Source organism: Poecilia mexicana, unplaced genomic scaffold, assembly GCF_051168715.1.
Source record: "Poecilia mexicana isolate PSO_F unplaced genomic scaffold, ASM5116871v1 scaffold_2, whole genome shotgun sequence".
NCBI classification, from domain to species: Eukaryota; Metazoa; Chordata; class Actinopteri; order Cyprinodontiformes; family Poeciliidae; genus Poecilia; species Poecilia mexicana.
Window position 1 is genome coordinate 4,885,807 of NW_028263371.1, and position 15,969 is coordinate 4,901,775.

Genomic DNA, 15,969 nt, shown 5'->3' on the forward strand with positions numbered 1-15,969 from the left:
AACTTTTCAACATGATAGCAACTTGCTTTAAGTCAATAATTCCTTCATATTGATGAAGAAGTACGTGCTAAAAGTTAAACAATTTACTAGTAGAATAATACATTGTGACTTATAATATGGGAAAAATGGCTCAATCCACTGGGCAGTTTGTCCATAAAACATATGCACATATGATATACATGCATTAATATAGGTGAACACAACACTATTTTTCTAAGAAATATTTGATTATAGAAAAAAGTAAAAGCTCAAACAGTATTTAGTGAATGTTTTGCAGGATATTTGATCTATTACATATTTCTGCTCAAACTATTTAAGGATCTGTCTGTGAGTAACAAGTAACCAAAGCTGCCATTTTACTGTTTTTATTGGTGGAAATTCACAAGAAAGTAATTAATACTTGACATTCCTCCTTTTATGCAAGTCTATAAACTTCCATTGATCGCACTTTGCATTTAGGGCTTATAAAGTTTTACCCAAAATGAGTAGCAATTGTTTAGGGCGTTTGCTTCTTTTTGCGCTTTTGTTTTTGAAGAAGTAATCCAGGGATTAGCCATATTAATAATTTAATCTAAAATCTGAATACCATAGAAAGATAATACTTTACTTTGAAACTCAGAATAACACCAATTCTTTATTCGTCTTCTACCCTCTGGTGGAAGATATAAGTATTGCACGTGGTTAGTGCCAATTCTTGTTTTATTCAAGAGCTCATTTTGCCTTTGCAGGTGATTAATGCATTATTCATAAATGCAACAATTTAACAATATTATTGGCATAAATGTAAGTCAATGTGACCAGACCAATATGACTTAATTTAGCTCTGACTACTAAAATAAATACATTTTCATAAGAAAATCTTGTCAAATTCAACAGATAATTTTATGATTAATTTATAGTTGTTATAATTTGTAGGTTTCTATGTAAAGATATATGACTTAATATCTTAAGTAGTAGGGTTTTTGTTTTATCAGATGTGTTTCAAGGGTTAGCATATCTGTTTTATTTATTTTGTGTTCACATATTTAATACAACAAAATAAATCAGACAATGATTTACAAAATTAAAAATAATTTATTCGGAATATCACAATTATGGCTATTTTAAATATAATTAAATGGTATAACATTGATATGTTTGGATAATATGATTAAATATAAGTTAATTTAGATTAAAATACACTAAAATAAATAATTTTCTATTAGAATTTGAACTCATTACCATTGTAAATAGTTAATAAATAATATAATGAAAATCATTTAATTTGTAGACTTAGGAAAAAGGACGTTGTGGGAAACATTTTTAATAGAGTATAACTGAATAAAATTATATATAATAATCATTTTTACAAGTTAAGTAATAATAAAAAAGAAAACTAAATATTACTTTATAATTTTACATTTAACAGCTATATATGACTGTAAACAAGTTATATCTGCAGGATTTTTATCTAAAGACTAAGGCGGGGCATTGGGGCAGTTAGACCTACTTCCATTATGATCACTGATGCGTCCCGTAGATTAACACGTTCTCCCTGGTTTCGCTTCCCTCAGTGAAACGAACCGGAGCGTCTCCTTCAACCAGGTCCCGCCCATCTTGTCTAGTGCGACTAAATCCTGCGCTCTGATTGGACAAGCTCGCGTCAATCAAGAGCAGGTTTGGTTGCGGCGTCGGTTGTTGATGTCGCTGTCAAAAGTCAGGCTGTCCGCCGCACTGAGAGCAGCTAGCAGGTAAGCTCGCTGGTTTTAAACCAGTTTAATGCGATTAGCAGCAACTGACAACTAAATATCCGAATTGTCTTTACAGTGCGATTATTAAGGAGCTTCAAATCAGAAACCTGGAGGACAGAAGTGTGGTTTCTACAAAGCTTAGCGCTGGTATGCGCTCTTTATATGATAATAGACTCAGGAAATACCTGAACATCATTGGTGGAGCTGTTTGTTCAACATCCAGACAATGAGCAGCTGTATTTGTATTTGGTCTTCATAGAAAACTGAAGGTCACAGACCCAGACAGCGCTGTTAACAGCTAAAGTCAGCCCTACTGGTTAAACCACCAAACGCAACATTGGAAATCAATTGTATTTGTACATGTGGAGCGCTTCTATTCTTAGAAAGGGTGTAACTGTACAGCAAAAGTAGCAACATAATGAAAGTATCTGCTGAAAAAAAAACAAAAAAACTTGTTGCTCCACTTAAATGGTGACATCACTTCCCAGTGGACTAAATAAATCATTCATGCTGACAGGAATCTGACAGGCGTTTCTGGAGAAAACAGAGCTGCTCTAGTAAACACAGGGATGCTGGTTTAACACACATTGTACATCAGAGATCACAGATTTACTCTGGTTAATCGTGCTCCCTGTTTTAAGGTAGCGATGCAGTTCCTGGGCCGGCTGCTGGACACCGTCTCCTCCGTGTCGACCTCCGTGTCGACCCTCTTCACCAACCCTTACCGGGTCAGAGAGGTCCAGCTGTCTGATTATGGAGGAGGAGGCAAAGTTCGGCTGAAGGAGGACGGACGCATGGTCCTGTACAAAAACACACAATGCCAGTCATGGGACTGCGTGCTCCTGTCCCCCGAAACGCCCACTGTGGCCCTGAGGTCAGTATGGATCACCGCTGTAGAAAGTTAAAGTCCGTCTCAAAAGTTTTTTTTTGTAAAGTTTTTCTCAACTTTGTTTGTTCTTTATTTATTTTTGGTTACCTTTGACCACCATTGTTAAGCACGTCTATAGTTTTCTCATGTAGACTAAAACCTGAAAAACAGGTCATGAACATTTTGAGATGACCTCAGCTGCTTCAAAACCCGTAGAGCAAGTTAAGGAATATTCTGTCCAATGTGTATTTTTCCTAGAGTTACTCGTGGAATTTATTGTGTGTTTTTCTGAATTTTTATAAAGCTACTCCTAAACGTGAACTGCCTGAGGTTTAAAACGCCAAATATTGTGATATGTAATTATATACAAAACATCCATGAAGTGCTTTGCTAAAATATTCCCATGCAAGCACAATGTTATAAACACACATCTCATCTCAAAATGGTATCTTATGTTGAGTATTATACATAATCACAATATAATACTTTGACCTTTTTGAATTCTGCACCTCAAATTAAACCAAAACTAAAACTACTACTATAACTAATCAAAGCTAAACTAAAACAAAACAATGGTAACAACTAGCAAACACACTAAAACTATTACAACCCTGTTTTTCTGCCCCTTTTTCTCGAATACCCCTAAATAAAACAGTCATATTTTTATTTCCTAATTATGTTAAGTCATGCTTTATTTTACTTCCCATTCACAGTCACACACTCTGTTATGTTGGTCTATCGCATAAAATCCCAATAAAAAATAAATAAAAATAAGACGTGAAAATATTCAAAAGCTGCATTTAACAGAGAAAAGAAAAGGTGTTTCTGACATTCATAGAAATCAAACTGGTTAGGTTCACCGCATTTCTACGGGGCAAAGTTCAGTTTCTCCTTTCACTTCTTGGAAACGTTTGGGCTCACCGCTGCGCCGTCCGCAGGCTGTTTCAGGTGGGGTCAGAGGAGGATGCCATGAACTGGTTCCCCCAGTTCGCCCTCAAGCTGCGACCTTTCTACGAGAGTCTGACCCTGAAGGCCGACACGGTGCAGACCATCGTGGACTGCATCCGCAACCATCCTGACTGGAGCTCTGCTCACATCGCCGTGGAGACGGGCATGAGAGAGTGCCTCAAACACAACTACGTTCAGAGGTAGCTAACCGAGCACAAAACTGTGAAAATGACAAAGTAATCAAATGTTATTTGACACGACAATTTACAGATGTACTCTTCCAAAAACGAACAGGTTCAGTCTACCCAGATAAACTAAAGATTTGTAAGCTTCCTTCTTTCCAAAGGTAACAGAAGTAATAAACAGTCAGCATGGGCCACTCCAGCTAACAGGCGTTCGATGCCATTAAGGATTTAAAACGCCTTGAAAATGTCAAAATCAATGACGAGTTATTGTTAAAAGCTTGAAGCCCATTAGCCTCTTAATGCATTCACAACACTGTTACTTTCTTCGACTAACTCCTAAATGCCTGCTTTATGCATCATGAAAAGAAAATATAAATGTTCTGTTTGTACTTTTGGAAACTTTCTGTTTAGTTTCCCAAAGTTCAAACTAGTAGACTGACAAAGATTCTCGGCATGTTCAAAGCTCTGCTCGTCGGTCTGTGCAGTACGCCGTTAAAACACAAGCCAGCCATAAACCTAAAAGCTCGGCCAGCCGTTGTTTCTCTGTGGATGTAACTGGACCCTCCTGGGAGCCTGTTCTTAACAGCCAGCGTAGCTGTTTAGTAAGTCATTCTCCGATGTTGTGCTTTAAAATGTCAAACCTCCTACGATTTCTGCTCTCAGCCAGATCAACGCGCGGGACGCGTCGGGCCAGACGCCTCTGCACCTGGCGTGCGAACGGGGCGACCTGGCGTGCGTGAAGGAGCTGCTGGACGAGAGCCAGGCCCGCACCGACATCAGGGACCAGAAAGGAGAAACCCCCATGCACTACGCCTCCAAGCAGGAGTCTCCCGTCATCATCCAGGTGAGACCTGAACGACGCCCAGGTCAAAGGGCGCTTAAAGTCCGAAGGGAGGGGGTTGCGCTGATGATTGATGACTTTTGGTTTTCAGTATTGGTTTTGCAAATACTGAAAAACATCCTGAATATTTAAGGTCAAACCGATGCCCTGAATCTCTCGACAGCATGGTGTCGTGTTGCTTTCCCACTCGGGATACGTAGCTGTCGGCGACAGCGATTAACACCTGGGAAAATGTGAAGCTGAAGCCTGCAGCGGCCTGTCACAAATATCATGCCTGACTTGTTGTGGGAAGAGTTCTGCAGGTCAAGGGGCGCATTAGTTTTACTGGAAAACGTATTTTGAAACGGGCTCCTAGTAATTGTACATTTTTTCAAAGTATTTGGACAAGTGCACACAGGCTGCGAGTCTGGGAGGGGTTATTTGTAGCTAGAGAAGCCGACAGAATTGAAGATTCAATGTAAGCTGTAATTATGTAAGCTGGAAAACCAGAGATCCTGTTTAAAAAGAAGCTGCATTTTATACTAAATGTTGATACGAGGGGTGCACAGATTGGACGCGCACAATGTGACCTCAGCATCTAAAATAAATAAATCATGACAACTCGGGGGCAGGGAGACTCAGAAAAATATTTAAATTCAGCTCTTAGTTCTCCCAATAAATTAGCTCTTGAAAAGGAATCAGAATTGGCTTAAATCTGTATCAGAGGGTCAACGGTTTAGAAAATCTGGAAATCAGGTTGGTTGTTGCTCTGATATCACTAAAAGTAATAATTAAATAATTCTTTACAACCTATAAATACGCAATATTCCTTTTTTTTTAACGTAACTTTCCTGTCCAGGCTCTGTGCTCACGGCTGTGCTCAGGGGTGAACGAGCTCAACAGCAACGGAGAGACGCCGCTCCACGTGGCCTGCCGTCTGGGCCGGGTGGAGTCCGTCAAAGCCCTGCTGGAGGGGGGGACCAAGTGCGACACCAGGGGCAGCACAGGAAACCCCATCCACACCGCCATGAAATACAGCGAGAAGGGGTGAGTTTATAAGCAGCTATGAAAAGAACAAGCTGGAGCCGTCTCTCTCTCTCTCTCTCTCTCTCTCTCTCTCTCTCTCTCTCTCTCTCTCTCTCTTTTTTTTTTTTCCTCTCTGCGCTACAAGGAGCTACATTGTCTCCAGGAAGGAAGTGGCTCTGTTTGTTGTTCCTCTGACCTGCAGACTAATTAAATCAGTGTTTATGATTCGTTTTGTGCTTTGCAGTAATTGTGTATGAAACATCATTATAAAACAGCCTTACACACGCATGAAACAGTGTTTCAGCTAAAATGAAACTTTGACAAAAAAAACCTAAATCCCAGCGAAGATGTCATCAGCATCAGAAATTATAAATGATTCAGTTTATCTAATGCGAGGTTGTTCATGCGGTCTGCTTGTTTGTCAGCTGCGTGGAGCAGATCCTCAAGGCGGATCCGTCCCAGCTGCAGGCCGAGGACTGCGTGTACGGAGGCACGCCGCTGCACTGGGCCAAAACCGCCGAGGTACACACTTCTGCACGTTCTCAAACTGTTAATGTTATTAATTAATCGCATGATCAATTACAATGAGCCCCATAATTTACATTCTGATGGTTAATATTGTTTGAAAAGGCAGCTTTGTTTACAGAGACTCAGTGTGGTTCAGCTGTGTGTTCGTTTCTGTTTATTGCTTTTGGTTGTCATGTTTTATTTTGGATATTTAAAATACCTTCTAGATTCCATGTTAAATATTCTTAATGACATTAATGTTTATTAGCAGGGACGCACCGATTAACTTTTTTTAATTTCCAATAACGATATCTGAGGTTCAATATCGGCTGGTACCGATCCGATACAGATAAACTGAGCTGGGTCCACTTGAAACGTTTTTTTTTTTTTAAATACAGACATAAATGTACTGAATTACAAATGTATTTGATAACTCTACTCCAGTACACCATTAGCTTTAAGAGGCATGTCTTTACATGTCGAACATGTAAAAACAACACAACTGGGGCAGTTATGATCAGGCACATTGACACAGATACCCCATCTAGAATTTTTTTCAGTATCAGGACTGTTACAGATATTAATAGTGGACTGGTGTGTTTCTATTCATTAGTCTTTACGAGGGCGAACATGCAATATTATGGCATTACTGATACATCACTTGGAAATGGACTCAAGATGACAATATTATCGTTTATCGCAATAATTACAGGGCCAATTTATCGTCCAGAAAAACGTGTTATTGTGACAGGCCTGTTAGATGACCTGAGCTGATGGCAGGAAGCTGCGTTGTTGATTCATTTAAAGCTTTAAATGAACCAACTTCCCCACTAAGCTTTAAATGAAACTTTAAACATTAAACTTTAAACTAAACTTAAAATGAAGAAGGAAGGTTGTCCGTTTTGCTTCCTCTCTGCCAGATGTGCCGCCTGCTGCTGGACCGCGGCTGTGAGATAAACTACCTCAGTAAGACTGGCGAGAGCGCCCTCCACGTTCTGACCAAGAAGGGCCGCTTTGAGGCCGCCATGGTGCTGCTGACCCACGGGGCCAACGCCAACCTGAAGGGCCAGGACGGAAACACGGCCCTGCACCTCGCTATGAAGGTGAGGATACGCTTGCTCATCGTTTTATGGGGTCAAAACGACACTATCTCATGGACATTTGTAGAGTTTATTGAAATGAATAAATAAAACTTTTAAGTGATGGCGATCTATAATGGCAAAATGATTTCCACAGTGATTTATTATTAAAATACTTCATATTTAATGTTTTGATGTCATTTACTGCATCAGAACTGTAGTTTATTTCTAAAACTATTTTTATTTTTGTGTCTGTTCTCACTAGATGGACCACATGGAGCTGATTAAAGGTTTGATCGTGTTTGGCGCCGATGTTGAGATCCACAACGACCTGGGAGAAACACCGGGGCTGATCGCAGCTCGCACCAGCAAAGGTGGGAGAGATCGAATGTTAAACCGCGACCGCTGCTAGAATGGTTTGTTAAAAAAAAAATCTAATAAAGTAAGTTATTATTTTTAAACTAAGACTTAAAAGCATGTGTTGCAGTGTAAATAACAGAGATGTGCATGTTCACAAGTGAAAATGTCCAGGAAAGGCTACGTTAAAATTCTGTATTTTAAAGTGTAATTTTTGTTTTTATTAATTAATCTTTAGAGGAATAAAAAGAGGAATTTTTTTTTCACAGTTTAATGTAAAACTACCCCTCAGTTTAAAAAAGAGTTCATGATGTGATGAACTACTTAAAAATTTGAGCTTTTAAGTTGCTCATCACATTATTTTTAATCCATGACGCCTTAGTCTGGTCAGACATTTCAGTTAATTGGACTATTGTTAATTGTTTTTTTTATAAAAACAATCAAAACAAATTGATCTGATAATCCTAAAAAATACACAGAAATCACTATTTTATTCTGAGTTCCTTCGTTTCTCAGTGTGAAAAAAAAAATCTGGTTTGAAGAACCATTTCTGTGGACAGCCAGGGTGTGGAAATTAATTTGCTTATATTTCAAAAACAGAACAATTGTAGAGCAGATTCTGTGTAAACATGTCTATGCAAAATGTTGAGAAGACATTAAGGACATTTAAACTGTTAAAATACCAACAGATATTATACCAAAAGTTGAAATGCTTACCGAAAGACTGCATCTCTTAGATGATCCACAAATTATTATTATTATATTATTATTAGTAGTAGTAATAATAGTATTTTTTTCAAAGTGGATCTGTTGTTGACATAGAGACGTTTCCAGTAAAATTTGATTTTGTTCTGAGAGGAAAATGATGCTTAATTGAGTTTCCTGTCATTTATTGATTTTTTTGTCGGTTTTTTGAAGATGCATGACGATTGCTAACCGTCTGCACATCTCTCTGCTTACTCTCCTCCCTCCTCTCTCTCTGTCTGTTACGTATCTCTCCATCTCTCTCTCTCTCTGTCTGTCTGTCTGTCCTGTGTTCGTGGCATGCCTGCATGCCCGCCATGTCGGCTTGTGTTTTGTACTAACCTGAAAGGTCCTAATAGAAGGATCCTGCTGGACATGCTGTGTAGTGTAGGAGTCCAGCGCTGCCTTCCTCGCTCCCCCAGCAGCCCTCCTCCTCTTCCTCCTCCTCCAGTCTCAAACAAGACCAAGCCTCGAGCCATAGGTAACGCCAGGACCCTGAGAAGATCCGTTTGTTTCAGGAGCTTTAGCACCAAATGAGTCACATTTTGATCAGGGGTGTTCAGGGTTTCCCTCCACAGATCTGCCTAAGCCTAGCAGGTCTAAACTTTGCTCAACCTTTCTTTGCCATCACTGTGACTGGTGTAAATAATAATAATAAAAACAAAAATTAAAATGAGTAAATGATGCTTAGCCTGGTGGGAGGGAGGCAAAGCCTGGTGACCTGCGAGGCTTATAATGCCGTGGGGGAAACTCTGAAACTTATTTTCATTTCACATCTGAAACTTATTTTCATTTCACATCTGAAACTTATTTTCATTTCACATCGAGGTCATAAATGTTCACAGAGGGGCCGTGGTGGCAGAAAATATTGATAAAATCTATCGAAAAATTGCAAAAAATATGAATAAGTAGCTAACTCTGTATTCATGAGTACTTGTTAAAATTAAATTATATTGAGCATCTTTTCACGTTGATGTAATTTGGCAGGTAACAGATAAAACCTGCTTTGATTTGGTTGGTAAAACAGTATTTTAGCATAGAGTTGTTAACTTGAAGGTTGTATTTATGTGGCCCTTTAGATCAGAGGGCCACATGAAAAGCTACGGCGGGCCAGTTTTGGCCCTCAGGCCTTGAGTTTGACACGTGGATTATATAGATCAGTTACATACAGCTGGATCTCTGAAAGCCTTTATTTCTGTTAACTATGAGGATTTTCCACTTACAGCTAATAAAAAAATGTTTTTTAACATTAGAATATTACAACAGAACAATAAAAAATATTACTAAAAAGTAAATTTGAGCTAAATGAAACTCATATTTACCACCTACTTAAAGGTTATTTTCAAGCGGTACCTTTAATCTGACAAATGGGCCTCTTATTATTCCATTTATCGAATATGACTGTATTTACATTAAGGCATTGCTTGCAATTTTTTGAGTGCTCTGAAATTATATAAACTAATTTATTTTCAATACAAATGCAGCATCAAGATGGATAATTTGCTATTTTAAAGTGATTCTAAATATATACTTGATGTTTCTTTTCAAATGGCTTCATAGCTTTTAGAAATCTCAGTCTCCTCTTCGCCTTTTTATCATTTTAACAGCACGTGTTGATCAGGTTTTATCACTGTTTTACAGGGTTTGAGGACATCATGTACGTCGGGGCTGCAATAGGAGCAATTGGCAAATCTGAAATTGATGGACAAGTGATGGAGAAAAAGAAGTAAGTGTGTGAAATATTTGTTGAGAGTGGAAATGTATTTCATTTCTTTAATTCTGGATGATCGGCTAATACTTGCATGAGAAACCGATCCTATCCACCTCTGAATATCGGCCCTTTGTTCTGTTGTGAGCAACTTTTAAGAAAGAATCAGCAGGTCAGACTTTTTCAATATGAGTGATTGGTCAGAAAACTGCAATCTGTGCATCCCTTACTCTGTTATTTTGTTCTAATTTGTGTTGATCTGCTATTTGAGGTTATAAGCTGATGAAATGTGCAAAATTGAAAGGAGTATAAGTGGGAACATTTTTCTAAGTTTACACAATACATTTCCTTCAGTTCTTCTATCTTTAATGTTATTGCGTCTTGTCATTTATCTAATTTATTTGTAATTTTCTATAATGGTTAACAGTATTTAATCCAAATCTGACTGCAGGATAGACAGACTGCTGTGTCTGGACGGTGGCGGTATCAAAGGCCTGGTTCTGATCCAGATGCTGATCGCCCTGGAGAAGGAGGCGGGTCGGCCGACCAGGGAGCTCTTCGACTGGGTCGCTGGGACGAGCACCGGAGGCATCCTGGCTTTAGCAATAATCCACGGTGTGTTTTCGCTTTTCTAACCTGTGTGTGTGTGTGTGTGTGTGTGTGTGTGTGTGTGTGTGTGTGTGTGTGTGTGTGTGTGTGTGTGTGTGTGTGTGTGTGTGCGTGTGTGTGTGTGTGCCACCAGAGCTAAAGGGTTGTGTCCTCTGTGTGAAGGTAAGTCCATGGAGTACCTGCGCTGCCTGTACTTCAGAATGAAGGAGCAGGTGTTCAGAGGGTCCAGGCCGTACGAATCCGCACCGCTGGAGGACTTCCTGAAGAAAGAGTTCGGAGAGAACACAAAGATGACGGACATCAGATTCCCAAGGTTTACTTCACATTGTGGCATTAAAAGGAACATTTCAAAACAAGTACTAAAAATAATAAAAAGTTGTTGTAAAGCAAAAAGTGATAAAATGCTTTTATTCACCAGAACAGCTAATACAGACATGGGTAAATGTGTTGGTACTTCCTCCATGTTAAATAAAACATAAATATTCCAGAAAGAAGTTCAAGTTCACAAATTAATGATATCACTTTTTCTGAATTAACACAAAACAGATTTTATTTTATTCATTAATTCAGATGAATTTTTTATAAAAAAAAAAAAACCTAATTATAATCCCATAAACTTTAGTGATAGTCAGCATGCATTATGGGAAATTTGAGTTTGTCTTTCTTCCATCAATAGCGGTATCCATGGAGATGACTGAGTTAACGTGACAGATCCGTCACTGTCAGATCCTAAAACTTAAATTATTTTTGATGATTTTCTTTTATGTGTTTCCATAATTTGCATGATCAGCAGACAGGTTGATCCAAACTACCCACCCCATGTTTGCTTAAGGCTGAATGCCTCAAAAGACTCTGTGATGCTAACTATAGTTAGCATTAATGTAACAGTCATTAAATAAAGAGTCCAAATAAATATCAGTAAATTTGTTCATACTTTATTTGTAAAATAAACAAATGATCTCAGCATAATTTTGCTTGCTTACTTAGTCATGCACTAAAAGTACAAAAGTAAATTCAGTCATTATCTCAGTTCTTAGAGATCTGTTCTCATAATTGAATAAATCTTCTTCTCCTCTACCAGCATCTTAGCCGTCCTTTCTCCATTTCTCCGTTTTCTGTCCGTCTGTCCAGGGTCATGGTGACCAGCGTTCTGGCCGACAGACATCCAGGTGAGCTCCATATCTTCAGGAACTATGACCCTCCGTCTGTCCGCAGAGAGCCCTCCTACACCACCACCGCCACCTTCAAGCCTCTCACCATCCCACAAGGTACCCACCAGACTTTAAATGAAGCTTACCGCACTCATTTTATATATGTGGACCTTGAGCACCACTAGATGGCGACAAAGTGAGCAGTTCTCCCACAGACTCCCCCCGCCCCCATGTCATTTTTCTAAATGAATGAAGACATGCAGTTGTTCTGTTTGAGTGGCAGCCATGTTGTTGTTGCAGGGTGGGAGGATGAGGATGTGTTGATAGTAGGATACACAGATGAGCCGCCCAGAAAGCGTAGGAAGGTGACAGATGAAGGTGTGTAGGACAAAGTCGAGTCATGAAATCGTTCAAAACGAAAAGCCTAAAATATCTTGAAATGTTCCTCATTTAGGTCTTAATATTAGATTAGGCATCCCTTTTTTTCACATCTGTAAATTAAAGTGGTGTTACCAACATGACGTGTGTAAAGAAGTTTATATTCTTAAACATGCAGGAAGCTGAAGCTGCTTTTAATGAAGTGGCTTAAAACTGCTGCCATCAGGTTGTTCAAGCCGTCCTATAAAATGGAGATATGCATCTGGAAAATATACAATACCACCCCTTTAAGTATTTTGAGATAAATCTAGTGAAGAAAGAGCATAGTCATAACAGAGATTTAACAGTTTTGATTTGTCTTATTTTGTATTTTCTCAACAGTTCCTAAATTTATTTTGGAAAAAGTAACTCAAAGACCAAAAACCCACTGAACTCACTCACGTTCTTCGTCAGATTGGGATTAATTCAGTCTGTTAATCCCAATAGGATGTGAATTAAAAACAAATGAAAAAGAAATATTGTAAAATAGCATGGAAGAAACACGTTACGGTAAAACCTCAAGATCACAGCAGAAACCTAAATGAGTCTTACTTTAGTCGTGTGCTGGCCCTTTCTGAGCTCATCTGTTTTCCCAGAGCAAACCTTAAACCTAAAAGCATCAAACGTCTTCACCTTGACATAATCTGTGTCTTTACGTCAGAACAACTCGTATGGAGAGCCGCCCGCTCCAGCGGCGCCGCACCCACATACTTCCGACCAATGGGCCGCTTCCTAGACGGAGGGCTGTTGGCCAATAACCCGACGCTAGACGCCATGGCAGAAATCCATCAGTTCAACAAGTCATTAAAAGCTGAGGTAGCAGATTTGCACGCTTTGCATTGTTGACTCATCCGTAAAGCTGCACTGAGCTGTTCTACAGATCTGTGTTGTCTTTCTCAGGGTCGTGAAGCAAACATCAAGAAACTGGGCATAGTTGTTTCTCTTGGAACAGGTGGGTCTAAAGGAAACTACAGCTGATGTGACTGAAAGTCATTTACATCCATCATGCACATCTGAAAATGCTGTTTCAAATGCAAAATATGTGGTTTAGTTACCTGCCTTTGTGTGCACTTAGTGTGGGGTCTAATTGTCTCATCGTACGCTCAGAGACGTATTACCTGCAAATAAATTTCTATGAAATACAACTTGCTTTCAGTTCCGTTTTCACACGAACAGCAGTCAGGGGTTTTGTGGTTTCTGGTTGAAGTCACTGGTGATGTCGTATCTGTCCAGGCAAACCTCCACAGGAAGTGGTGACCTCCGTGGACGTTTTCCGACCGTCCAACCCTCTGGAGCTGGCCAAGACGTTCGTAGGCGCCAAGGAGCTGGGCAAAATGTTGGTGGACTGTGTGAGTGCACCACTCTCATCTTATGCCGAGTTGTAGACATTTCCCATCTTATATTTTTGCTCCTGATTCATAACCAAAACGTTCTGCATCGTCTGTTTTGTCTTAAATTCAAAAACCTGTCTGGATGCGCAGTGTACGGACTCTGATGGCTGCGCCGTGGACCGGGCCAGAGCCTGGTGTGAGATGATCGACACCATCTACCATAGGTCAGCTGATCATCAACGTGCCACTTTCTTTGCTATATCCTGATTTTTCAGCTTTCTGACACTTCCCTATTTTTTGCCAACATATCAACTAAATCACATCTCTTTTTCTCAAAACCCCGGTTGGACATTTTTGCAACTTTTCACGCGTACAACAGCTGAATAAAATGGATAATTAACCTTCTGAGGATGCAGTGAGCTTCTACAGAATCCAACAAATGACCAAATATTTGATCAGTGTCTAATGAAGAAGATAAATGGTAAATGTCTTGTATTTTCTTGCTCCACAATCGACTGAATGGTTGTGGCACAGAGTGTAGAGTTGAAAACATCCCATCGGTAACACAGTCATGATCCTCTGGGGATTCAGCTGCCAGTAACCTACAGCGACTACAAACTAGCCGCTAGCGAATTTGGCATAATTAAATGAAACAATGAAATATTTTGTTCAGCAGACAATAAATCATGTTGAAAATGGTGAACAACAGCCAGAAACATTAACTCTTTGATGTTAAAGCAGTAAGCCATTCGATATGGGCTGCTGGTGGCTTTGTGTCTTTGCTAAGACATATTAACAATTTTTCATCTCATGTACTCAACTAAATTTTACTTGATTAAAAGATGATTGTCAGATACTTGTTAAATTAAGAAGTAGGATACAGAATTAGAGCTAGTCTGCAGTGGTGTCGTGTAAGTGGCATGAGTCTGATGAGAAAATGTCCAAAACAAGCTTTAGCGACTTCAGAGATGACCAAGTTGAAAAGGTGTCCTATAAATATTTCTTGTGCAAACTTATTTTAGGTTTACAGTATCAGTATGAGTTGATTTGTAAAAGTGACCAGAATTAATTGAGCATATGACAGGAAGAAATTTTTCTTTTCAACATGCATTTTCCCTAAAATCAGACGAAATTAAAAATTGTTGCATCTAAAAATTTGATTGCGCCTGATGCTTAAAGGTATAATGCATTCAAACAGGTTTGCCAAGTACTGCAGTAATTAACAAATTTGTGTGTTTTGTTGTGCAGACTGAGCCCCCAGCTGTCTCAGGAGGTGATGCTGGACGAAGTGAGCGACGAGGTTCTGGTGAACATGCTGTGGGAAACGCAGATGTATCTGTTTGAGAAACGGGAAGTGCTCCAATCCCTGGCGAAAACGCTGCTGTGAGGCTGACGGGAGAAAGAGACGACAGAGAGGGGCCACAGATAGAAACCTATGAATATTTAACAAGCTACAAGAACAACCACTATTCTAAAGAGAGCCAACGATTCTTGGTGCTTCCTGAAGGCTCTGTGCAAGAACAAACCACTGAAACTTTCGACTGGTATAAGTGTGAAAGGAAGTTTTAAACCTGACAGAAATCTGACACTGAAAGTAACTTGGCATGAATTTATGAAGAGGAGAGACGAGTAGCACTGACCTTATAACTGACCGTGTTTTCTGCTGTCTTCACCAGGTTCACAGTTTTTATATAAACTACTGGAGAAGTTTACATAAAAACTTCCCCAGTATAAAAACTTTCCACAGATGTAAAAACACGTCTCTCTATTGTAAGTGTTTTTACATTTTACAATGGAGGAAGTGGTTAAAAACAGAATCGGACACAGAAACTGTCTGCTGCTTCCTTCTCTTCCTTCTCTTGAAGACAAACGGTTCAAGCGACGTTTTCATTTACCCTCACATATTCACACATCTATAAAACCATTCGAGTTAGAGGTTTTGTTTCTAAAGATGGTTACTTTAACGTGTAAAGTAACCACCTGAAACCGCTGGAGGTTATTTTCATTACCCATGTAGGGCAGCTGTGAAGACTCACCAGATCTGCCTTACACGTCCGTAATGTTTTCTTTCCACATATCATCCTTTGTATTCATTTATAGGTCATTAATATTGTTGTATTATTTAGATGCACTCCTACACTCCTTACTGCCTATTTCCAAGTGTTTTCTGTCTCCATAATGTGAACTGGAAACTTTTGCAGAGATTTAAATGTAACAGATCATGTGACCTGCTGCTACTTGCAAACATAAAAAAGGCAAATAATGATTTTGTATCGTTTTTTTTTTTTTCTATCACATATTGAGGTGTTTACTTATATGGTAATAAATTTTATTACTACTGGCATAAGATTTGTTTCAGTTTTTTGTTGCTACAGTTTATTGCAATTTTTTGATCCAGTTCTTAAGAACACGCACACACACACACACACACACACAGAAAAAAACAACTCATAAAAAGGCGGTCGGCATGACTGCATATTAAATAAATG

General features: G+C 39.2%; 1 protein-coding gene across 3 annotated transcripts; it reads left to right on the plus strand.

Moving 5' to 3' along the window:
• Positions 1-1,636: 1,636 nt before the first annotated feature.
• On the plus strand, positions 1,637-15,827 carry pla2g6 (phospholipase A2, group VI (cytosolic, calcium-independent)). 3 transcript variants are annotated; one of them, XM_088009389.1, is made up of 20 exons: positions 1,671-1,730; positions 1,807-1,877; positions 2,372-2,604; positions 3,537-3,746; positions 4,395-4,575; positions 5,411-5,598; positions 6,003-6,099; positions 7,005-7,187; positions 7,429-7,537; positions 8,614-8,745; positions 9,906-9,990; positions 10,424-10,587; positions 10,744-10,894; positions 11,713-11,849; positions 12,033-12,110; positions 12,811-12,965; positions 13,050-13,101; positions 13,383-13,498; positions 13,631-13,704; positions 14,729-15,827. In XM_088009389.1, exons 3-20 carry the CDS (start codon positions 2,378-2,380, stop codon positions 14,865-14,867), a joined length of 2,478 nt encoding a protein of 825 aa, XP_087865515.1. In that variant the 5' UTR covers positions 1,671-1,730; positions 1,807-1,877; positions 2,372-2,377; the 3' UTR covers positions 14,868-15,827. The 3 variants fall into 3 exon arrangements, with proteins under 3 accessions (XP_014824495.1, XP_087865515.1, XP_087865508.1); XM_088009382.1 differs by lacking the exon at positions 12,033-12,110 and having other exon boundaries at positions 1,676-1,730; XM_014969009.2 differs by lacking the exons at positions 1,807-1,877; positions 12,033-12,110 and having other exon boundaries at positions 1,637-1,730.
• The last annotated feature ends 142 nt before the right edge of the window (positions 15,828-15,969 follow it).